A 21579-nucleotide genomic window follows, 5' to 3' on the forward strand; every position below is an offset into this window, starting at 1 on the left:
GAAGAAATGCCAAATGATAGAAAGCCATTAGACACTAAATGAAGCTTTTCCTCAGTGACTTCAGTGAGAGTCGTCACTGTTTACATCACAGTCATTATACTGAACTAAACTAAACAAATTAGAGCAGGTGCAAAAGATTTTTTAAGTGAAATAAACAACAAAATTAGATAAAAAGGAAAAAAGAAACAAAGTAACTGAAACTATTTTGTGTGAAGACAGAATAAAACAAATATTTTGATATTAGTTAAATCCTGAACTTTCACTGAAACTAAGACAACAAACTGTCATCTTTTCCTAAATATAAACAAGCATTTTTTTTCTGCCAACTTATTTTGATGGAAAATACAAGTCCCACTAAGGTCCATTAAAATAATAATTTCACATTAACTTTTGGTTCCTCGTGGGACACCAAACCTTCTTTTCATCCGCTATGACCTCATTTTCCTTCGGACGTTTTTTCGCTCGTGCTCTGCAGTGATGGCTCTGGATCAACATTCATATGATGCTCTATGAGTATGTGGGCCAGATTAAGAGAAAAACAAATTAAATAATGGATGAAAACCCAGCAGAGCTCCACTTTCAAAAATATATCAGGGTTGTTGAAGGCTGATTTGAGCTGATTATGACCTCGGAATGATTTTGACAGTCTGACACAGACCGAGCTTTTAATTTCTGATTTATTTATTTAGCATGGAAAAAAGTTTTAGGACTACTGCAAAGTCTGAAGACTTCTTGAGTGACAGAAAAATCCTCACCCCTACAGTTCAACCAGGGATCACATTACCGTTAAAACGCCTCTGTGCTCCTTCTACACGATCAGGGTGCCAATTCTGGCAGCATCCTAAATCTCCTGCTGAGGTGCTTTGAAGAAACCAATTATAATTCTCTCTTTTGAATTCTTCTTGGATCTATTTAAACTTTTTTGTGATATGTGATCACTTTCCTATCTAAGTGCAAATGAGGTCACATGCACTCTTCTTTATGCCTTTGTTCCTCAGGACAACATAAGTGCTGCAAAATAAAAGGCTCTTTGTTCCTTGTGGCTTTTGAATAGAGCTAATGGTTTAAATGGCACTAATTTATTTATTTTTTTAGAGAGTAATACCCATTTTGGTGACACAGAAAAATCAAAAAGTAAATGAATTGTTTTGTATATTTGATATACAGGGTGGGCCATTTATATGGATACACCGTAATAACATGGGAATGGTTGGTGATATTAAAGTCCTGTTTGTGGCACATTAGTATATGTGAGGGGGCAAACTCCTCTAGATGGGTGGTGACCATGGTGGCCATTTAGAAGTCGGCCATCTTGGATACAACTTTTGTTTTTTCAATAGGAAGAGGGCCATGTGACACATCAAACTTATTGGTAATGTCACAAGAAAAACAATGGTGTGCTTGGTTTCAATGTAACTTTATTCTTTCATGAGTTATTTACAAATTTCTGACCACTTATAAAATGTGTTCAATGTGCTGCCCATTGTGTTGGATTGTCAATGCAACCCTCTTCTCCCACTCTTCACACACTGATAGCAACACCGCAGGAGAAATGCCAGCACAGGCATCCAGTATCCATAGTTTCAGGTGCTGCACATCTCGTATCTTCACACCACAGACAATTGCCTTCAGATGACCCCAAAAATAAAGGTCTAAGGGGGTCAGATCGGGAGACCTTGGGGGCCATTCAACTGGCCCACGACGACCAATCCACTTTCCAGCAAACTGTTCATCTAGGAATGCTCGGACCTGGCACCCATAATGTGGTGGTGCACCATCTTGCTGGAAAAACTCAGGGAACGTCCCAGCTTCAGTGCATAAAGAGGGAAACACATCATCATGTAGCAATTTCAAATATCCAGTGGTCTTGAGGTTTCCATTGATGAAGAATGGACCCACAATCGTTGTACCCCATATACCACACCAAACCATCACTTTTGTTGTTCCAACAGTCTTGGAGGGATCCATCCAATGTGGGTTAGTGTCAGACCAATAGCGGTGGTTTTGTTTGTTAACTTCACCATTCACATAAAAGTTTGCCTCATCACTGAACAAGATCTTCTGTGTGAACTGAGGGTCCTGTTCCAATTTTTATTTCGCCCATTCTGCAAATTCTGTTCGCCGATCTGGGTCATCCTCGTTGAGATGCTGCAGTAGCTGGAGTTTGTAAGGGTGCCATTTCTGAGTAGCTAATATCCGCCGAAGGGATATTCGACTAATGCCACTCTCCAGTGACATGCGACGAGTGCTACGCTGTGGGCTCTTGCTGAATGAAGCTAGGACAGCCACTGATGTTTCTTCATTAGTGACAGTTTTCTTGCAGTTTGCTAACTGTAGCATGGGAGATGGGTGGTCTCGTAGGGTGTGTTGCATTGAAATCTGCTGCAATGACCCGGTTACTGCGTTCACCAGATATCAACACAATTTCGATCCACTCCTCACGTGTTAACCTCTTCAACATGTCAATGGCTGTGAACAAAGAGAAACTTGTAAATAACTCATGAAAGAATAAAGTTACGTTGAAACCAAGCACACCATTGTTTTTCTTGTGACATTACCAATAAGTTTGATGTGTCACATGGCCCTCTTCCTATTGAAAAAACAAAAGTTGTATCCAAGATGGCCGACTTCTAAATGGCCACCATGGTCACCACCCATCTTGAGGAGTTTGTCCCCTCACATATACTAATGTGCCACAAACAGGACTTTAATATCACCAACCATTCCCATGTTATTATGGTGTATCCATATAAATGGCCCACCCTGTATATTGTTCAACTGCAGTCAGATCCCTGACACTCCCATACTGCCAGATTTGGAAAAATCGATTAAAAACAACAACTTAACAAAGATTGAACTGCTTCTCTTTGCGAGTTTAAATGAATTCAGATTAGTTTTCAAATGTATATAACTTCTATTCCTGGAGTATCTTTCTAGGTAAAAAAACAGACAGTTGTGGTGTTGGTAGGAGCGAGGCAAATGGCGGCACTAAAATGCCACAACAGTCACAGAGGAGGAGCAGAGCCAAATCCAGACGAACAGGAGGCAGAAGTAAAAGTCCAAAATCAAAGGCAGTGGAAACAAACAAGCCTGGCCAGACAGTAGTGGCCAGACTCAGCTTCACTTCCGCTGAACCGTGCGCTGTGTTTGTTGCATTTCTTCTGGCTGGAGCATTTTTAATGACATTATCTGAAAACTAATAGGGCTTGCTGTGTGGCCAGTTTGCAGTCCAAGAAGTTTGTGCTTGAGTTTTGATGAAATGATGAAATTCTAGTATTTTCTGAATTTTGTCCTAAACTCAATTTATCAGGCTGTGTGGGAGAGTAAAGGTGGTCATATCAAACAGACTTTCTGGCTCGTTAGAATTTGGTCTCATATAACATGTTTGAACATTGTTTTAAAAAAACCCTCCACCTATTTCTTATTTTGGTTGCAAAGTATAAAGGGATGAGGGGTGGCTTAAGACTTTGGCACAGTACCATATGTGCCAAAGTCAAATTAAAGAAGGGACGGTACAAGTAAAAATGGATAGATGGATGGCTCATTTAAAGACACAAAACTGGCCTGACAGTTAGACATATACCGGGTTACTTTTTATTAACTCTTTTTGTTTCTTTTTCTAAATAAATAACCAGTCAAAGACAAATCAGGACGGAAGTTATCCATTTGTGTAAATTCAGCAGAGTAAATAATCAGAAACTCTGGGAATATGAATCTGAAAGTGATGCAGCATTTCTAAAGTTTTTTGAGACGACCCGTCACTCCATGTGTCCCCTCTAGTGCTCATACCAAACCTGCCCCCATGCATGCCATTATTTTTGGTGTCAAAGCTGATAAGAAGAACAGTTACATGGTGATAACATCAGGACACTTAGCACTTTATATACTTTATACTATATTTGTTAACAAAACCAAATCAATTCTCTTTCCCAGGGAATAAATTAAAGAGCACTTATTTACAAAGCTTCTCAGTACTATGAACTGTTTCTAGTGATAAAAGAAAATTCTAAGAAAATTGATAAGTGTTCAAGTGTTCCCTTCATTATGATGTTTTCTGAGAAATCCGGCTTAGAGTTGAGACATATCATGAAAAAGAATGATCTTCACAAAGCATCGAGCCCTTAGAAGAGCTCCTCGGGTGAAAAACTGTTAGGAGTGGAGAGGACTTTAAGAGGCTTAGGAGTATCTTAACGAGGGGAAGAAATGGAAGAAAGGCACTTCCCTATGACAAGTGGAAAACCTTAAAATCCGTTGGTTGTTGGTTATAGCTGCAGTCTCAGCCGGTGGCACAGCAAAATGTGGAATTACCACGAAAAACCAATCTATATTTGTATACACAGGCACAAAACGAAAAGCACGACTGTAATCAGTTTATTTCAGTAATTAGTGTATCTTCAGCATGTATTGTGACAAAACTGGAGATGTGTCACCATGGCAACCAAGAAGCCAAAGCTTTAAAAAAACGGTAACAGCTGCTGCAAAATATGATATTATCTTCAACCTAACCCTGTAGTTTAAATGATAACAGATAGTAATAATAACAGATGAATAATTGAAATTGACAGTAAAAATCCATCATGGTGTCTCTGGTGTGATAAGTAATTTGCTCCTCCACCAACTCCTCCAACTTACAGATGTGACCTTTTTTTCTGCCGTTTAAAACTGGACATCATGAATGTTGTGTACACAGACACAGAAAAGTACACGTGAGAGAAGACAGATGAAAAATCATGTGCAAGAACACAAAAATGGTAGAATTATGCGTAGAAATGGGGATGAAGTGAGCATCATGTAAGAAAATCTCCACTTTGTGCAGGATTTGCGGTACTTCATTTGTCTCTGTTTGCATACTGTTTGGCTATGTAGAGTGAAGGATTCTGGGTATGCGACCATGCAGATTTGCTTCAGTGGAGTCTATCATAGATGACACACATTAAACACATTAAAGATAGAATAAGCAGCGTAGGAAGCAAAGACCGTGGCTGCATTGAAGAGCTTTCATTGTTTTTAACACTTTGTAGAATTCTGCTCTTCTCTGAAAAAGTGACATCAGCTTAAGCACATGACGGTAAACAGCTGTGACATGTAGAGGACGTAGATGTAGATGACGTAGATGTAGATGACGTAGATGTAGATGGCGGCCTGTGAAGGTGTGCATAGGCTCTGCGTAGGTCCACCACAGCTGAGTCACATTATCTAGCTGGGTTGTGTACTAAAATTAATTTTCTTCTCTGCAGTCTGTGGAGTGGCGTGAAGTGTGTTGACGTTATGAGCCATTCACGCACTCTAACGTTCGTGATTGTGTGCTTATAGTTGAGAGCATAAGACCAGATCCTCTAACTGTAGCAGTGAACCACATGTACATGTCACTGAAGAAACACAAAGCAGACCTCCAAGATGAAGGAGTGTTTTCTAAACACTGAAAGGCAGAATTTTAATTGAACGCTGCAGGTTTGATGCTGCTGAGATGGGGGTTTTTGTGGTGCGTAACTGGATCCCCGACCTAACACCATATCACGCTCAGCAGGAATGAAAGCGATCACGACAAAGTTGAGTATGGAAATCCTAGAGAAATGCCACGGTGATGACTGGGATGTGTCTAACTACAGCAGTGATCACACAAACAATTACAGCTCTTTCACAGCATCCTGTTTTGATGCAGTTTACGTGATTTTTTTCACATCTAACAGACTCACGAAAAGCAGCAGTCGTCAGGGTTTAGCTGGTGTAATTTAAAAAGCAGGCCAATTGTCCCTGTTAATTATAAATTGATTAAACGCTATATATATAATTACTGTCTATTCAAATGATGGTTGTGAAATCTGTTCTTTAGTCAAAGCTGCTGGTGACTCAGAAATATGCACATTGTCCTTTAGCATTTGTTCCATGATTCATATCTTAGCAGTGAGATTTGTAACTCGTCATATTAAAAAACGAACAGCAGCTGAAGGTAAACAAGTATTCTGTGATTTTATGTTTTTAGGTCTTCACGTTATCTCACCCCTGTCCAGTTATTAAACATACTTCACTATTCCATGTTGTTGTTGTCAGTTGCTATCTTCATTTTGCTTCCTATAGTGAAGCTTTCTGTGTGTTTGCTCAGGTTTGCTCTTTGCTTCGTGTTCTTCTAGTTTACTTTGTGTACGACCTTTTCCAGGGTTTCTTTTGCCCTTTGCCAGCTCCTTGTTGAAGTTGCCTGCTTTGCTCACTGACCTCCTGCGTACGACCTCAGCCTTTTCATTAATGATTTAGATTTTATTGGTTTTGTTTTTTATTCTGCCTTCTTTTGTCCCGCGGTCGAGTCCTCCTCTCCTTCAGTGAATGAATAAAACAATGAAACTCTAACTACAGTCCCCAGGTTCACATCTACACCAGTGCCATCCGAACCTGATATGATATTTATAGAAGCACTACACAGTATTCATTCTCATTTAGAAAGGGTGGGATGGTTGAACATCCTAAGCCTAAGAACGAAAAATGTCTAACTATAAAGTCACCTAATGTATATGTAAAGTAAATTATGTATTTGTAATACACTTATAGTTAGCTGTTGTCTCATAATAGCCTAATATTGCTATTTGCCAGTCTAATCATTTAGAAAGAAATTTAAAAAGGTATAAAAAAATATATACAGTATAATGTAACATTTTAAAATGAAGGAATTTCTGCATTGAATTTATATGGATCTTCTGTATTTTTGAGCCAAAGATTGAATTTACCATTTAAAATTTATGGAAATGCCCATAAACAAAAAAAACCAAAACAAAACATAATGATGTGAAAAACTGATAAAGTCGTAACAGCTGTATCAAGCTGAGAAAAACGTCACTGGTTTCTATAATGGCATGAAATGTTTGAGGCATGGCACTTGATGAAGTCTTTCTCAAATAGCAGTGGACAGCTCAGATTTGCAGAATGGAAGGTGTTAAAGCTGGTTTCTACAGAGCCCCTCTGATGACATGGTCCAAAAGATAAATAAATTGTGGCCACAAAATACTACTTCGTGCGCACGAAATGGGTATAACGTGCCCATGAAATACTTTTTTGTGCCCACAAAATACTATTTCGAGGGCACGAAATAGCTATAACGTGCGCACAAAATGCTAATTTGTGGGCACGAAACACTTGAGCGATAACCGTGATCCTTCCCAGGCCCTTGCAGTTGGTTGACAATAAAATCTATCCCGGCGTCCAGGTCGTACTTACGTCTGTAAAGCAACTGGGCTCTCAATATCCTGTTTAAATGTCTCTCCGTAATAATGGTTCCTTGCATTGCCAGGCTTTTCGAAATGCATTTGTAGCTCATTCCCAGCCTAAAATAAAACTCAATCATACGGCCTCTGTCTCTGGTGTATAGGTTTAGCCTACTCTTATGCTTATGTCTCTACGCAGCTGTCCAGGAATTGTATCAATATGATGTGCGCACGTTATCTATTTCACCTTGAGGCGACTTTTGTTGTGATTTGGCGCTATATAAATAAAATTTAATTGAAATTGAATTGAGTTGCCACAAATGCGTCATTCGTTGCCACGTTATACCCAATTCATGCCCACAAATTAGCATTTCATGCGCATGTTATACCCATTTTTTACCCATGTTTTCCGGTCATAACTATCCTTTTTTTGCTTGTACTAGCTCCAAATTTTCATTAGACACAGCTGACTGAGAAACCAACGTCTGTTCCCACACTTTCCCACATCCTTCCATTGTTTCAACTGAAAGATCTCTTGCTGCGATGCTTCCTTTCAATCAGCCAGGTGCAACAGCTCATTAAGGTCTGCAAACACTCAGACTGTTGTTTCATATTTAGGTTTGTGCATATCTTTGTTTTAGAAATGCAAATTACAGGTGATTACATGTTTTTTCACCCAACACTGAGTGATTGGATATTTTTTTCCTTATACCTAAAAATACACCATTATGTTTTCTTGCTGAGGGACTGTTATTATGAAGTGTTACTCTTTCTAGAAAGACATTTGCTATCAACACATTATGGACATACATACAAATCCAAACCAGTTTAGCAATATTAAAACTGTGTATCTTTCTCATTGGATAATGATAATCTAATGACTGCAGCTGATTTGGTAAACATGTTGACAGCTAACGAGACAACAGGGACACATTTAAACATAACCAGAGGACATAATTGTATTTGTTTGTTGTTTGTTTTTTACAGTTTCTCTGTTATTTAATTGAAGAGCGATATGAGTTCAGGGCAGTACAAAACCACCATGTGCACAGGCTTTTATCAGCAGTACAACATACCAGACCCAATTTGCTGGTATTTGTAACTTGTCCTTGTTCCTTGCAAAAGAAAAACGGTGTGTACTCTTTCTTCCTCTCTTTCAAACACTTCACCTCGAGAAGACAAAAAGACTCATTCTTCTTTTATTTGGTTCAGTTTGATTTACGACCCTGATCTCTGGGCTTTGTCTCCCCCCTGTTTCCATGGTGCCCAAATTTGGGGAATGTAATGTGAAATGTGCGTAATCACGAGGAACTGGAGATATTGAAAAATGATTAATGTGACAAAACCAAGAAACTACTCGGCCTCGTAAAGAGGTAAACAGTAGATTGGCTGTTTTTGTTTTCATGTTTTGCACTTTGCATTTTTCCTCACGTGTCTTAAATTAAACTAAAGAGACTGAAATCCTTTTTTATTGAGTCTACAGCTGCTGCCTTGGCACAACAATAAGCTTTCAGTCAGTTTGTTAGATGAACTCTTGGATGAGCTCAGGGCTCTGCTGTTCACACATTAGATGTTCTGTAAGTTAAAAAAGAAGAAGAAGAAGAAGAACAAAGCGATTTCGAGAAGGCTTTCTGTAAAATTCATCCTTTTATTCTGACACAGTATGACACTGAATACACTGAATAGGCTGTACTGCTGTGTACTTATTAAAGAGTTAACTTAAGGTCTTTGTAGGTGAGCTACGTCATCTCCATTAGTCTACAACATTGTGTTAAAAATGTTACAGATATATTTGTTTAAATGGTGGGCCAGCTCAGTTGCACTGTTGCCTCACAGCAAGAAAGTCCTGAGTTCGATTCTGTGGAGTTTGCGTGTTCTCTCCGTGTGTGCGTGGGTTCCTCCCACATTCCGAAGACATGCACTTAGTGGGGTTAGGTTAATTGGTAACTCTAAATTCACATAGGTGTGAATGTGAGTGTGAATGGTTGTCTTTCTCTATGTATTATAATGAATGGATTGTATTTATATAGCGCTTTTCGAGACCCTCAAAGCGCTTTACAATTCCACTATTCATTCACTCTCACATTCACACACTGGTGCAGGCAAGCTACAGTTGTAGACACAGCTGTCCTGGGGCAGACTGACAGAAGCGAGGCTGCCATATCGCGCCATCGGCCCCTCTGGCCATCACCAGTAGGCGATAGGTGAAGTGTCTTGCCCAAGGACACAACGACCAAGACTGTCCGAGCCGGGGCTCAAACCGGCAACCTTCCGATTACAAGACGAACTGCCAACTCTTGAGCCACGATCGCCATTAGCCCTGTAACAGACTGGTGCCCTGTCCAGGGTGTACCCTGCCTCTCGCCCTAAGACAGCTGGGTTCCAGCCCCCGCCCCCAACATTGACCCTTACAAGGAGAAGTGGAAGAGAATGGATGGATGTTTCAATGGTTTAAAAATAGCTCATGTTTTGGACAAAAGTTATTTAATTCAGGAAACAGAAAGCCAGGCCAGGAAATCATCCAGAATAATGATGTGTCTATTTTACACATAGACTGTGTAAAATAGATACAACATGACCAAATTCCAGTCTGCACACTCCAGTAGACACACTTTCCGACATGTTTAATGCTGTTTGAAGGCAACTAACCCTAAGTGGAAGTGGGCTAAAAAAGTCATTCAACACACAAAAATAGGGTCTGTGTGGTTATTTCAGAAAAAAAATGGCTTTCATTAAAACTTATTAAATTAAATAAATTGCTTTTATTTTTGTAGTTATAGTAAAAAACCAATAAAGTTCTGTTTCTGTCAATGACAGGCAAAGGCTGGAGCTGGTAAAAACGATCTTATAAATTCTTCCCTTCATTCAAATTAACGAATGAGATGACGAGCTGCTTTCTTTTTTGTTATCTTGAGCTAGAATGGAGGCATATGGAGATTCCCGTTATGATTGGCCACTAAATGCAGTTCAATCGAGAACTGGCATCGTGCAGTTGATGTTAAGTACTGCAGAACAGAGCATGAGTGTAGAGACCCTCAAAACTTTTGAAGCTCAGTAAGGTTGTTTTTCACAGGTTCTTCTGTATTTGTTATTCCCACTTATCAGTTATTTTAGAAGACGAAAAAGATTCTTAAGCCTTCTGTTTGTTGGTTTGTTACAGCTTAAAACAAAAGTTATTACTAAATACAGATGTTGTGTTAGTTTTTGCTGTGAGCGAGCTCTAATTTCTAACTCTGATCAGGGTTTCTGCAGGTTTTTAAAAAGCCTTAATGTTTAAAAATCCTGTGATCTGAAGTTCAGGCGTAACATTAAGGCTGTCATTTGTTTTCAAGTTAAAGCCGTTATTATTCACAATACCATGTATGTGATGGCCAAACCCATAGCCACACTCTAAAGTCGGTAACTTGTGTATTTTCATTTCTTCATTTGAACACAATAACACACTTTAGTTTCCAATAACTTTATTAATTGGTTGGATACATTTGTTCTATTTGTAAGCACGTAATATGTCATTTGAGTTTGGACAGCAGTGACCAATAAGCAGAGCAACACGACCTTCTCTAGCATGCCAGATACTCATTCTTTCTTCCATGCTTCATTTAAAAATGAAAGAGATTGTGTGGGTGATCGTAGCAGCTGTTATTTCCCTTCAGTGTTTGGTCAGCATGACACAGTCTCACCCCCCCCCCCAACGTCTTCTAGTCGACTCTCCTCCATGCGTGTTCCCAGTTCACATTAACTAGAGTGCTGCTGGGTTGCTAATGAAATCTCAATTATCTGCTTTTTCCGCGTGTGAGAACATCCTGTGTTTAATTTACCTGCTTTATCAAAAGAACCAGATATAGATGGCATGGTGAAATCATGCTGCAAACAAGCATCTTTATCTATTTGCTGTGTGAGTCATTATCTCATATCCATTTCTATCCCATTTTCGTTATTTTATCTACAGCCTTTCCTTTTTGCAGCTCACCCTCTGAGAAACATCTCTGCTAACTCTTCATGTAACAGCCTAGCTTATTATGGCTAACAACACTTTTTGGGAGTGAAAAAGTGACTTGCAAAGCTTGCATTTATAAAATACCCCAACTCTTAATTTACAAATGCATTGTAATACTATATCTAATAATCTGTGCTCAGAATACAGACACTTCATCTTACCACAAGTTTTATAATTGCAGATAGATGTTTCCTAAATATGTTTTATTTCTCATTAGCAAAATTACAACATAACTACTATTTAAATGTATTGGAGAACTAAACTGGGAGACCTTTTGTCTCCTCCTAGTCAGCCTCCTGGTAAGTGCACATTTAAGTTTGAAAACCCAAGGTGATTTTCTGAAAGCTTGACTTCTTATCTTGACCTTGAGTTCAAGGTCACTGAGATTCAAAGTCGTCCAAGATGTTTAGTAGCTGCACCTATGGTATGAATTTCAAAATCCTACAACACCTCGTTCCCGAGTTATTCGCAAACTTGGGTGTCCACACTACCAACCCCGCCCACCCACCTTTTATGGCTGAGGGGTTAAACGTGTTGAACAGGAGCTTTGGGCCACAGCTGCCTTTGTGTACACAAAAGAAAAGCAAAAAACCTAAATGAAGAAGAGAAGCCACCACAGACTGTGGACATGTCAACACATACCACATTCACATTAAAGAAATTCACCATTTACAAGTTGAGACATAACGCTATAACATTAAAACAAGAAAAAGATGGGTTTAAACAGCTCTGCTGGAGTCACAGTAGGGTCCCATGAGCATCAAGCAATCGATTGTTTCCATTGTTTTTACAACAATGGAAACAATCGATTGCTTGATGCCCCAATGAGTTTATTGGAAGACTGGGTGGATTTTATTGCATCTGTGAAATCGAAAAGTCATTAAGTGAAAGGCTGGCTTTAGGTTATTAAACCTGCAAATAGCAAAAAATAATGTTTAGTGGCCTGAATGGCAACAAACTATTTGGTGACAGAACAGAAATATAGGAGTTATACCAAGAAAAACAAATACTGTCTTCATGTGGTTAATGTGTGTTTTATATGCAAAGAATCCCCAGTTTTAAACCAGGATGAGATGGGCATCTGAAGGTTTATGCCTCTAAGTCCAACCTCAGAATCTTGGCTTCATAAAATAAGGGAATTGCTGAAAGTACAACTATAGCAGTATTTTAAAAAATCAGACCAAGCTTATAGTTAGAAAAATAATATTATTTATATAAAATATTGAAAATGATATTCAGTACACACAAATAATAAATAGCTTGGGATACCTTGTGAGCATCATTTTCAATCAAATAGTAAATTCTTTAGTGTTACACTTATCTATTAACAAGCATACTGTTTTGTGTTTTTAAAAATTGAAAAAAAGATCCAATTAGGGCAAAATTGTTGATGAAATTTCTTAAAATGACCCAGTAAATTTATACAAAGTTACAAATTTTATAGACTTTAACCACTTCAACCATCATAGTACATCATCGTAAATATATATTCAGGTTAATATTTCTTATTATTGATGACTTCTTAGTCTGAGTCTGAAGAGCTTTAATATTAAAGTAAAAGTACTGTTACCCTTTGTCATGTTTTTCCATTTCTTTTCATTGTTTTCTGAAAGAAACTGTGACTTTATTTTATTTTTCTTTGCTTCAGCAGAACAGATGGGTGGGAGCTGAGATCACAAAGCAACATGGGTGACGCGTCGTATTCCGGCCTGGAGATGACGGCTGAGACGTGGGAGAACGGCAGCTTTGCGAGCCCCTCGCCGGGTCTCCCACTGTTTCCGCTCATGTTCAACGACAGCGATCTGAACGACACGCTGTTCAACTCCACCAACTCCACCGCCCCTGATGCCTTCTCGGGTCCCAGCGTAGCAGGGGTCCTCATCCCACTCATTTACATAATTGTTTGCATCATCGGCCTGGGCGGCAACACTTTAGTGATTCACATTGTTCTGCACTACTCAAAGATAGAGTCCGTGACAAACATCTATATTCTCAACCTGGCCATCGCCGACGAACTCTTCATGCTCGGCCTGCCTTTCCTGGCGGTGCAGAACACGCTCCAGTCATGGCCCTTCGGCTCCTTCATGTGCCGACTGGTCATGACTGTCGACTCCATCAACCAGTTCACCAGCATCTTCTGCCTGACCGTAATGAGCATCGATCGCTACCTCGCCGTGGTCCACCCCATTCGGTCTTCTAAGTGGCGGCGCCCTCAGGTGGCCAAAGTGGTGAATGGCACCGTGTGGGCGCTGTCATTCCTTGTTGTTCTGCCAGTGGTCATCTTTGCTAACATCCAGAAAGCAGGAGGCACCTGTAACATCGCCTGGCCCCAGCCGGCTAACATCTGGAGGGCTGCTTTCATCATTTACACCTCCACCGTTGGATTCTTCTGCCCTCTTCTCATCATCTGCCTCTGCTACCTGCTCATCGTCTTCAAGATCCGCAGCTCGGGGAAGAAAGTCCACGCCACCTCGACCAAGCGGAGAAAGTCGGAGCGGAAAGTGACACGCATGGTTGTGATTGTTGTTGCTGTGTTTGTTTTCTGCTGGTTACCTTTCTATGCCCTCAACATCATCAACTTATTGGTGGCCCTGCCACCAGAGTACCAGGGCCTTTACTACTTTGTCGTAGTGCTCGGTTATGCTAACAGCTGCGCCAACCCTATCGTCTACGGCTTCCTGTCAGACAACTTCAAGCGGGGTTTCCGGAAAGCCCTCTGCCGCTCCACAAGGAAGGTGGAGAACCACGAGCCCCTGGAGCACCATCAGCAGGACGAGGGCAGGAGGGCGCTCATGCCCAGAGAGAGCCTGAGACGAGCAATCAGGGATGAAGAGGATGATGATGAAGAGGTGGTTTCAGAAATGACTGAGATATACAGAATTGCCCAGAATGGAAACAGTAGCTACCAGCTGCAGAGCTCGCAGCCGTTATTCTTAGAGAAAGGCGCGACGCCTGGAGTCACAGAGCTAGCCTCCCCAGATAGGAGGGATAACATAGGGGATGCGAAAGGGAAAGACGCCAATGGGGCCACCCTGACTGTCCCACTGCTTCTCAACGGAACCAAGGGTGGGAGCACTAAAACACTACCAGAGGAAAACTTGGAACCAAGCGCATCATTGGAGATAAGTTACCTCTAGTGTAAAATATGAACTTTATGAGACTGATGTGGAGTGAGTATAATACAGGGTGGCCTGCTTCTAAGCCAAAAAAAAAAAAAAAAACCCCATAACAACCCATTAATGAACACTTGGGTGGGTCTTAACATTTTTTCATCAGTGTACACATTAAAAAGCATGTTTATAATGTAAATTTTGTTTATATGCATGCCTGTATGTACAAATATGTGCCTTTAATTGGTTTGATCACCACTTTTTCTGCTCTTTTAAGCTGTTATATTCCATAATGTGAAAATCATTTGCTCAGGTTTGGCTGTATTTAAGCTTCAGTTGCCATCTAGGTTGATGACATGGGTGTTGTTACTGCAACTATTATAAAACCAAATGCCTGCAGCTCCAGCTCCTAGAAATCCTAGTTTGTCTGTTAGTTTCATTTTGCTGCCGGGATCACACTTTGTGTTTTCTATAGAGAGTCAAACAGGTAAAGAGGTGGTCGGGGTGGATGGTGGATGAACAACATGCTAAAAAAATAATGTTTCTGATTGGGTTAGGACAAAAGCACTAATTTTCACACTCAGTGAATCCAGACAAAGTCAATGTATTACATATTTTTTGAATATGATTGTTTAATTTAACATAACCACCAGCTGCCAGCTCCTAAACATACTCAGCATCTCATTAATAGTGTCATATTTTATCTTTAAATACTTATTTAACCCCTTGGATGCACGGTGCACTGTTAAATTAATCCTTATACACTTTATACTGGGCTCTGTGCAAGGCATAGTTAAGGTTAGGGATGGGTATCGTTTAGGTTTTACCCGATACCGGTGCCAAACCGGTACTTTTGAAACAGTGCCGGTGCTTAAACGGTGCTCAAACCGGTGCTTAAAGAATGGAGAACACAAAATTGGTCCAAAAACCTCTCATGTTCAGCTGTTTTTTTGTAAAAAGATAACAATGTTAGCCTTTTCTGCAGCTATGGGGCATATATGGTATCACTCTTGGCTGGAAGCAGTGCTTAAACAATTGAAAAAGCACAAATTTTGTCCAAAAACCTCTCATGTTTAGCTGTTTCCCACTTTTTCTTTGGTCATTTTAGCCTTTTTGGCCAGGGTGAAGGGAGTATCTGCCATCAAACAAGAAGACAGCCGCATGTAACTACGACGGTGTTTGCTAGTTCACCTTACATGCATTAATGTAATAACGTGGTTAGCCTACTCAACGTAAATTACACACGAACAACATTAAGCTACTCACGCAGAGAAGAACGGCTGCTGCTGCCATCATCATCTGTCATAATTTCTGCTACACTGGCAGGGCTAGGGGCCAGGACTCTCCTCTTCGGGTTTTTGGGGGATGTTGCTAACTCCGGGTCCGATAACAGGCACCACACCCGCAGTAGATGTGCTCGGTGTGAGGTCTCGCAGCAAGCTATCAAATACGGCGCATTTCTCGGCTTTTAAAAAAAACGCTATGCATCGCCAAGTGTTTCATCGGATTTGAGGTGTTACCTCCTTTGACAGTATCACAGTATCAGCTTAAAGCACTTGTTGCAGGCTGCTGAGTTTGAATCTTTTGCTGTGAAGTACAGCCAGACTTTTGACCGCTTCGCCTTGGGCATTTTTAATCTGTAGCTCTGCTCTAAAAGAACATACGTACCTGGACCCGCCTACTATCCTCGAAACGTAAAATGATTGGCTAGAATCTAAAGTGTATCACAGCTCAGGAAAAAAAGCACCGAAATGTGCGCTGCTTTTCGGTCTGGTTACTACCGTTTATGTCAGAACCAGTGCCATCATGGCACCGGATACCGGTACCCATCCCTAGTTAAGGTTATGAGAACTGTGGATCTATGATATAAACTATCTATATACTATATAATTTGTGGAAAACTGTTTTCTCTTACTTACATTATTAGTATGTTATTATTTTCAAAGCCTGCTGCACTTTTTCAAATTCCAGGGACCCATTATGTTCATTTCCTTGCCTCATATTTTCATTCTTTGCTTCTACTAGAGTAACTTTACACAATTAGCAGTAGAGATGAATCCTTATTTAGCTTCCACTTCCCTCAGTTTATCCTCCATCTAAAACAAGTTTCTCTGTCTCTCTGTTCAAGACAACTTTTGATTGGCTGGCCCCGCACATACAGAAATTTTAAACTCACGACCAAATGTTTTGGCAGTGGCACACATTTTGTGTTTTGTACACTTTGTCACTTCAGTTTTTACTTGGATTATTTTCAGCATAAGCATTTCATTAGTTTGCTTTTTTTTACTGGTGAATAATCAGTTCTGGCCCAAGTCCTGATTAATGGTAATCCATTTCTGCGTTATCAGTGCTTCAAGTCGATCACCCTTTGTGGGCTTCAGGTTATCTGCTTGCTTTTAAAGGACTGATCATATGAAAAACATGCTCAAAGATCAGCTTCTTCCAATGGTCCAAGAGCAATGGGGTGATAATCTGTGCATTTTCCAGGATGATGGAGCACCATGTCAGAAATCAAAGCGATAACTAAGGTCAAATCAGCTTTTTGGATCAACGGCCAGGAATCTCCTCAGATCTATTTCTTAATCCCACCGAGATTTAATCTTAGAAATGTGCGTGAACAATCAGCATTGCCATCATTCAGGATTTGGCCCAGAGGCTGATATCCACCACGCCACAAATAACTTTTGTATGAAAGACAAGATTTGTGCCTTTGCCAAAACTTCTGACCCCACTGTTAGAAGCTTTGGCCATATTAAGTAATAAATGTTAGATATAAAAAATGAGCATATCTACGCTCATGCTGTAGAAATTTTCTCGTAGAGCTTCCAGCCCTGCTTTCAGAAATCAAACACTTTAACAGTTTTAGATCCAGCATAATTACAAAATCTTATTATCCAGCTGCTTCCAGTGTGTCATCAGAGCAGCAGTTGTGCATGTAAAATAATTTGAAAAAGCCGCCTCATAAAACCAAAGTGCTTTATAATAATGGCTGGATTGATGTGACAGTCAGAGATATTAGAGAATCCATTAATCTGTCAGTGCTGAACCGATACCTGTGTAAAAGCCCTGAGGCTGCTGTCAGAATGAGAGTGCTTCTAATAACCGCTGACATACAGAAGTTGCTGTTCTAAAACATGCCAACAAAAAAGGAAAAGTTCATAGGAAAACCATTTTTCATTTAAATATTCTATATTTTTTTCATTAATTTCAGTGCCCCATTTAAACTCAGTATAATCTCTGAACTAATGAAGATCAAGGTCCTGTGGGTACTCGCAAACTCCATTAGCGTCATCCAGGTTTCCCTCGCTTGCATCATTTGTCCGTGTCGTAGTTCCTCACCTTGAAGATATGAAGCGTGATGCAGGACCGAGTTCTTTCATCCAGAGCGTCTCGCGCGTTTCTGATGACGACACGCCGGCTCACACGAGTCAAACCGCAATCACACTGGAAAGCAGAAATGCTGTGAATTTTTCATGTAGTGTTCACCTTTATTTATATTCCTATAGATACAGATCATATATATATATATATATATCTGTTTTCATTCTTGTATGCTTTTCATACAAGTTTCACACAAGACAGATACAAACTTTATAAGATTTATATATATCTTTTCCATAAGCCTTATATGATTCACTATATGAAGCAAGCCAAATCTGATGCAAGTCTTTTATAAGTTTTTTCGATTTCTTTTCCATATGGGTAGCGTCAGAGCAGTCTGTTGAGTGAAGGCAGGTATCCAATGATTTCAAGCCAAAGGGTGAATGTAACAAATTCTCTTAAATTTCTTGTACCTGCTGCTCCTGTAGTGGGCCAAATGTTTACTCATTATTTTGTTAAGACTTAAAACCACTGACAGACTGATCCAGCCTTAAAGTTGTTTCATTTTAAGCCTCAGAAATAAAAATTCAAGGTGCTGAAAAAACACACATTCACTTTTCTCCTTATGCTGCAGAAAAGCTTGAATATTTAACCAGTGACCTTGAAATCAGTTTAAAATGCTTCATAAATTTTCTGCTGGATATTGTTATTCTTCTTAGATTATTTTTTCTAATCATATCTTTCAAGCTATTGTCTGCAAATAACATATTCAGATTTTATATAATATGCTTTTTTTTTGCAGCATAAGGGTTTTTAAGATAATATCAGACGTGGGTGGCTGATCTCAGCAGTTCCATCTATAGAAATACTACGTCCACAGTTCACAACGACACTGCTTTTTAACTGACAGGTTTACTTTTCCATGCATGGCAACATTTTCCCACAAGAAAGAGACAAAAATGTATTAATAAAGAAGAAATTAGGGAATATACTATGAGAGTGCGTCATTAGTTCTTTAAATTGATGTCTGTTTATTCAGTAAGGTTGCTTGACGTAGGGAAGTTGGTAAGGTTATAATCATAGGGTTGCAATTATTTCTGGTTTTAAAATACAGATTTTTGTGGTTCGCTTATTGCCCTACTATTAAGATTATTTGCTATGCACAGGTTGCTAAAATAATGTCATTACACCTGCATACAGAGAAAGAAACCCATGTTATCTTTTAATTTAGCAAATTACATATTTCTTTGATGTCTAAATTTAACTAAAACAATACTTGTATCCTAGTTTTTCACATGTGGAAGACGAATTTACCCATAAAACTCCAGCACTCTCCCAGCACATGCTGACTGCTCCACAAAACAGTTAAACGACACCAGAATCTTCTACGTGCATATTTTAGTAATTTAGATATTTACTGTCTCGGGCCCTCATATTGAAAATATGATCAATCTAAGCGAAAAAAGAAAAGAAAACATCGCCCCTATACCCAGAAACATTTTTTTTTTTGTCTCTAGCTGCCATTTTGACTTTTGATATTCAAGGCCAGACAAGTGGGACTCCACTATTTAGAACAGGGATATTAGACATACAGCCTGGACCAGAACCAGGATGCCAAAGGTAATGTGTGGCCCAGTGAAGACGACACGGTACTATTCAAGGAAACTGCAACTTTCTCCAGGGTAGAAGTCTAAACCATCACCAGTTTTGCAGAGATGTTACAGAAAGTGTGCCAGCGGGTTTGATTTATGGCAAAGATATTAAAATTGCGCCAATTCTGCATCAGACATTCAGGCCTGTGCATATTTTTTTGTTTCTATGTAATGATTTTTATTTAGTTTTAAGATCAGAAGTTCAAGATTTAGAAGGTTTTTTGGTAACTAACGTGCAGCACTAAAGATCAATACAGCTGTCAGACTGTGTGGAACTCTTTAAAAATAAAGTCAATGAAAGTGAAGACGAGCAAACACTGCCAGATAAAGCTGTCACGTCCCGGTCGCTTAGAACAGGTGCAAGGAGACGAGCTTTGAAGAACACTTGAATAGTTCTCAGTGAATATCAGGTAGCTTTTTTGTTCGAATTGCCCATCCCTATGTGCAGTGAGTGTTCTGTATTATTTTCTATTGCTATAAAAGAAATCAAGCTGCATTCAGTTTCCATGAAAACGTGTTTGCTGTAGCAGGAATGGTTCATAAGGACAATTTCTAAGAGACAGAGTTGCATGGCTTTTTATGTTACAGCATTCTTACTGATTCTATACAAATATTGTAGATAATTATCTGATTACATGGGTGTACTTTGAAATTAATCTGTGTCGCTGCTCAGATTGTGACCTTAGCGAAAGAGCTAATTTGTCTGTGTTGTTTCTTGAAAGCTGAACACTGAGCCATCATGCCGAGGCTCGCTGATTAATTATACACGTGCTGCCTGAGGTGTGCAGGCCAGGGTGGATCCAGAAATATTTGAGCAGTAGCCACAATACTGTTTTTATGGTCCTCATCAATTTCAATCAGTACAGCTGTAATTAAACATATAATTCTGAAGGATCTGCGCCTTAATTAACCGTTATGATCTGTATAACTGCAACACTGAAAAAGATTTTAAAAAGTTAATAAGTTACTATTTTCTTATCTGAAGTTATGTCTTTGTGGTGTACTGAGCTGCTTCGGGAATGTGAGTTATCATGTAAAACAAATTTGGTCACACTGGCTTTGTGTTGGTGTGCATACTTGGTAATTTTGTGTGTTTTAATTGTCATAAAGTAAAGCTATGTGCCAGACAGGCGTCCTTTCTTTATCAGACTCCGGTACATGTGAATGGACTCCTGTACACACTGTTTGCACTTTGGTGTGATTACACACAGACTTTTTTTCACATAACTGTAAAAATGATTTTGTTCATTACTCACAAACAGTGTCAAGTTGCCTCTATTGAGCATACAAAGGTTTATTGGGGCTCATGGAAGAGGATCTCCATTAAACGCCAAATATTGCTTAAAATTTACTACCAACCTGCCTTTCTTCTTTTCCCTGCCTTAAAAAAGCAGTAATTAAAGTGGATTTACTAACAACTACGCCCTCAGTTCACAACTGCTGGCAAAGCAATGGCGTAAAGTTGAAAACACAGTTGTACAAACCCCGTCACAGAAGCACAGATCCATGCTACTCCACAGCACCTTGCATTTAAATGACAGCTCATTTAAACTGAAAATGGAAATAGGTTTTGTTTACATTTAGTCATCATTTATTCATGAAACACGTTAAAACATTATGGCATAAGAACCCCAGAACGAACTTACTTTATACTTTAATCATGGTACCAGTATCGGGGGAGTGATTATTCATAAAATGTATGGGTCTGTGCAAAAACCTTGAGCCACTGCTCATTTTACTTCCAAGGAGTCAGACTTGCTTGTAATTTTTAAAGTGCTCTTGAGCAATAGTTTCACACCTTCAGAAGTTCTTTCAATGTTTTTCTTTGGCTGCTTTTTCCACTTGTTTTCAGTTGGTTGTGAAACATCTGTCTCACTAAAAACACTGCATCCAGATAACCTGAATCACCTTTCTAACATTTGCCTACGTGAATTGTTGAACATGTATCAGGATATTAGCTGAAACCGTACGATATACAGGTACTGTGTGCGGCATGTCCTTAAAAACTTAAGGAAACAGGACAAATGGAGGACCAAGGAAGAAGAAGCCAGTCTAAAAGATCTTCCCACCGTGTCTGGAAGTCATATAGATAATAAACAAATCTAAGTCTAAAGGTATAAAAAACACTTTAGTATCTATGATATGTACATGTAAGATTATAATAGACATAAACATTATTATTTGTGGGGAAAACTGTACAGAATATTAGGAAATGAATATGTAGAAATCCAGTATACATTCATGAAATTGCCATACATAAAGCTATTGCAGAACCTGGACCTGATGCTGCTTTCCAGAGGGCAGGA

At 39.4% G+C, this 21579-nt stretch overlaps 1 protein-coding gene across 2 annotated transcripts in view; it reads left to right on the forward strand.

Moving 5' to 3' along the window:
• The window catches only part of sstr3a (somatostatin receptor 3a), a 45272-nt gene extending 24648 nt beyond the window's left edge, over positions 1 to 20624 (forward strand). Inside the window, exon 2 of one of the 2 annotated variants that reach the window (XM_084925155.1) lies at positions 12839 to 20624. In XM_084925155.1, coding sequence (XP_084781281.1) covers positions 12876 to 14327 — 1452 coding nt within the window. In that variant the 5' untranslated portion in view covers positions 12839 to 12875 and the 3' untranslated portion in view covers positions 14328 to 20624. The remainder of the gene's footprint in view (positions 1 to 12838) is intronic. The other variant, XM_084925156.1, reaches the window with a different exon arrangement.
• Positions 20625 to 21579: the final 955 nt, after the last annotated feature.

Source organism: Perissodus microlepis, chromosome 4 (assembly GCF_051167445.1).
Source record: "Perissodus microlepis isolate ML-2025 ecotype Zambia chromosome 4, ASM5116744v1, whole genome shotgun sequence".
Classification (NCBI taxonomy): Eukaryota; Metazoa; Chordata; class Actinopteri; order Cichliformes; family Cichlidae; genus Perissodus; species Perissodus microlepis.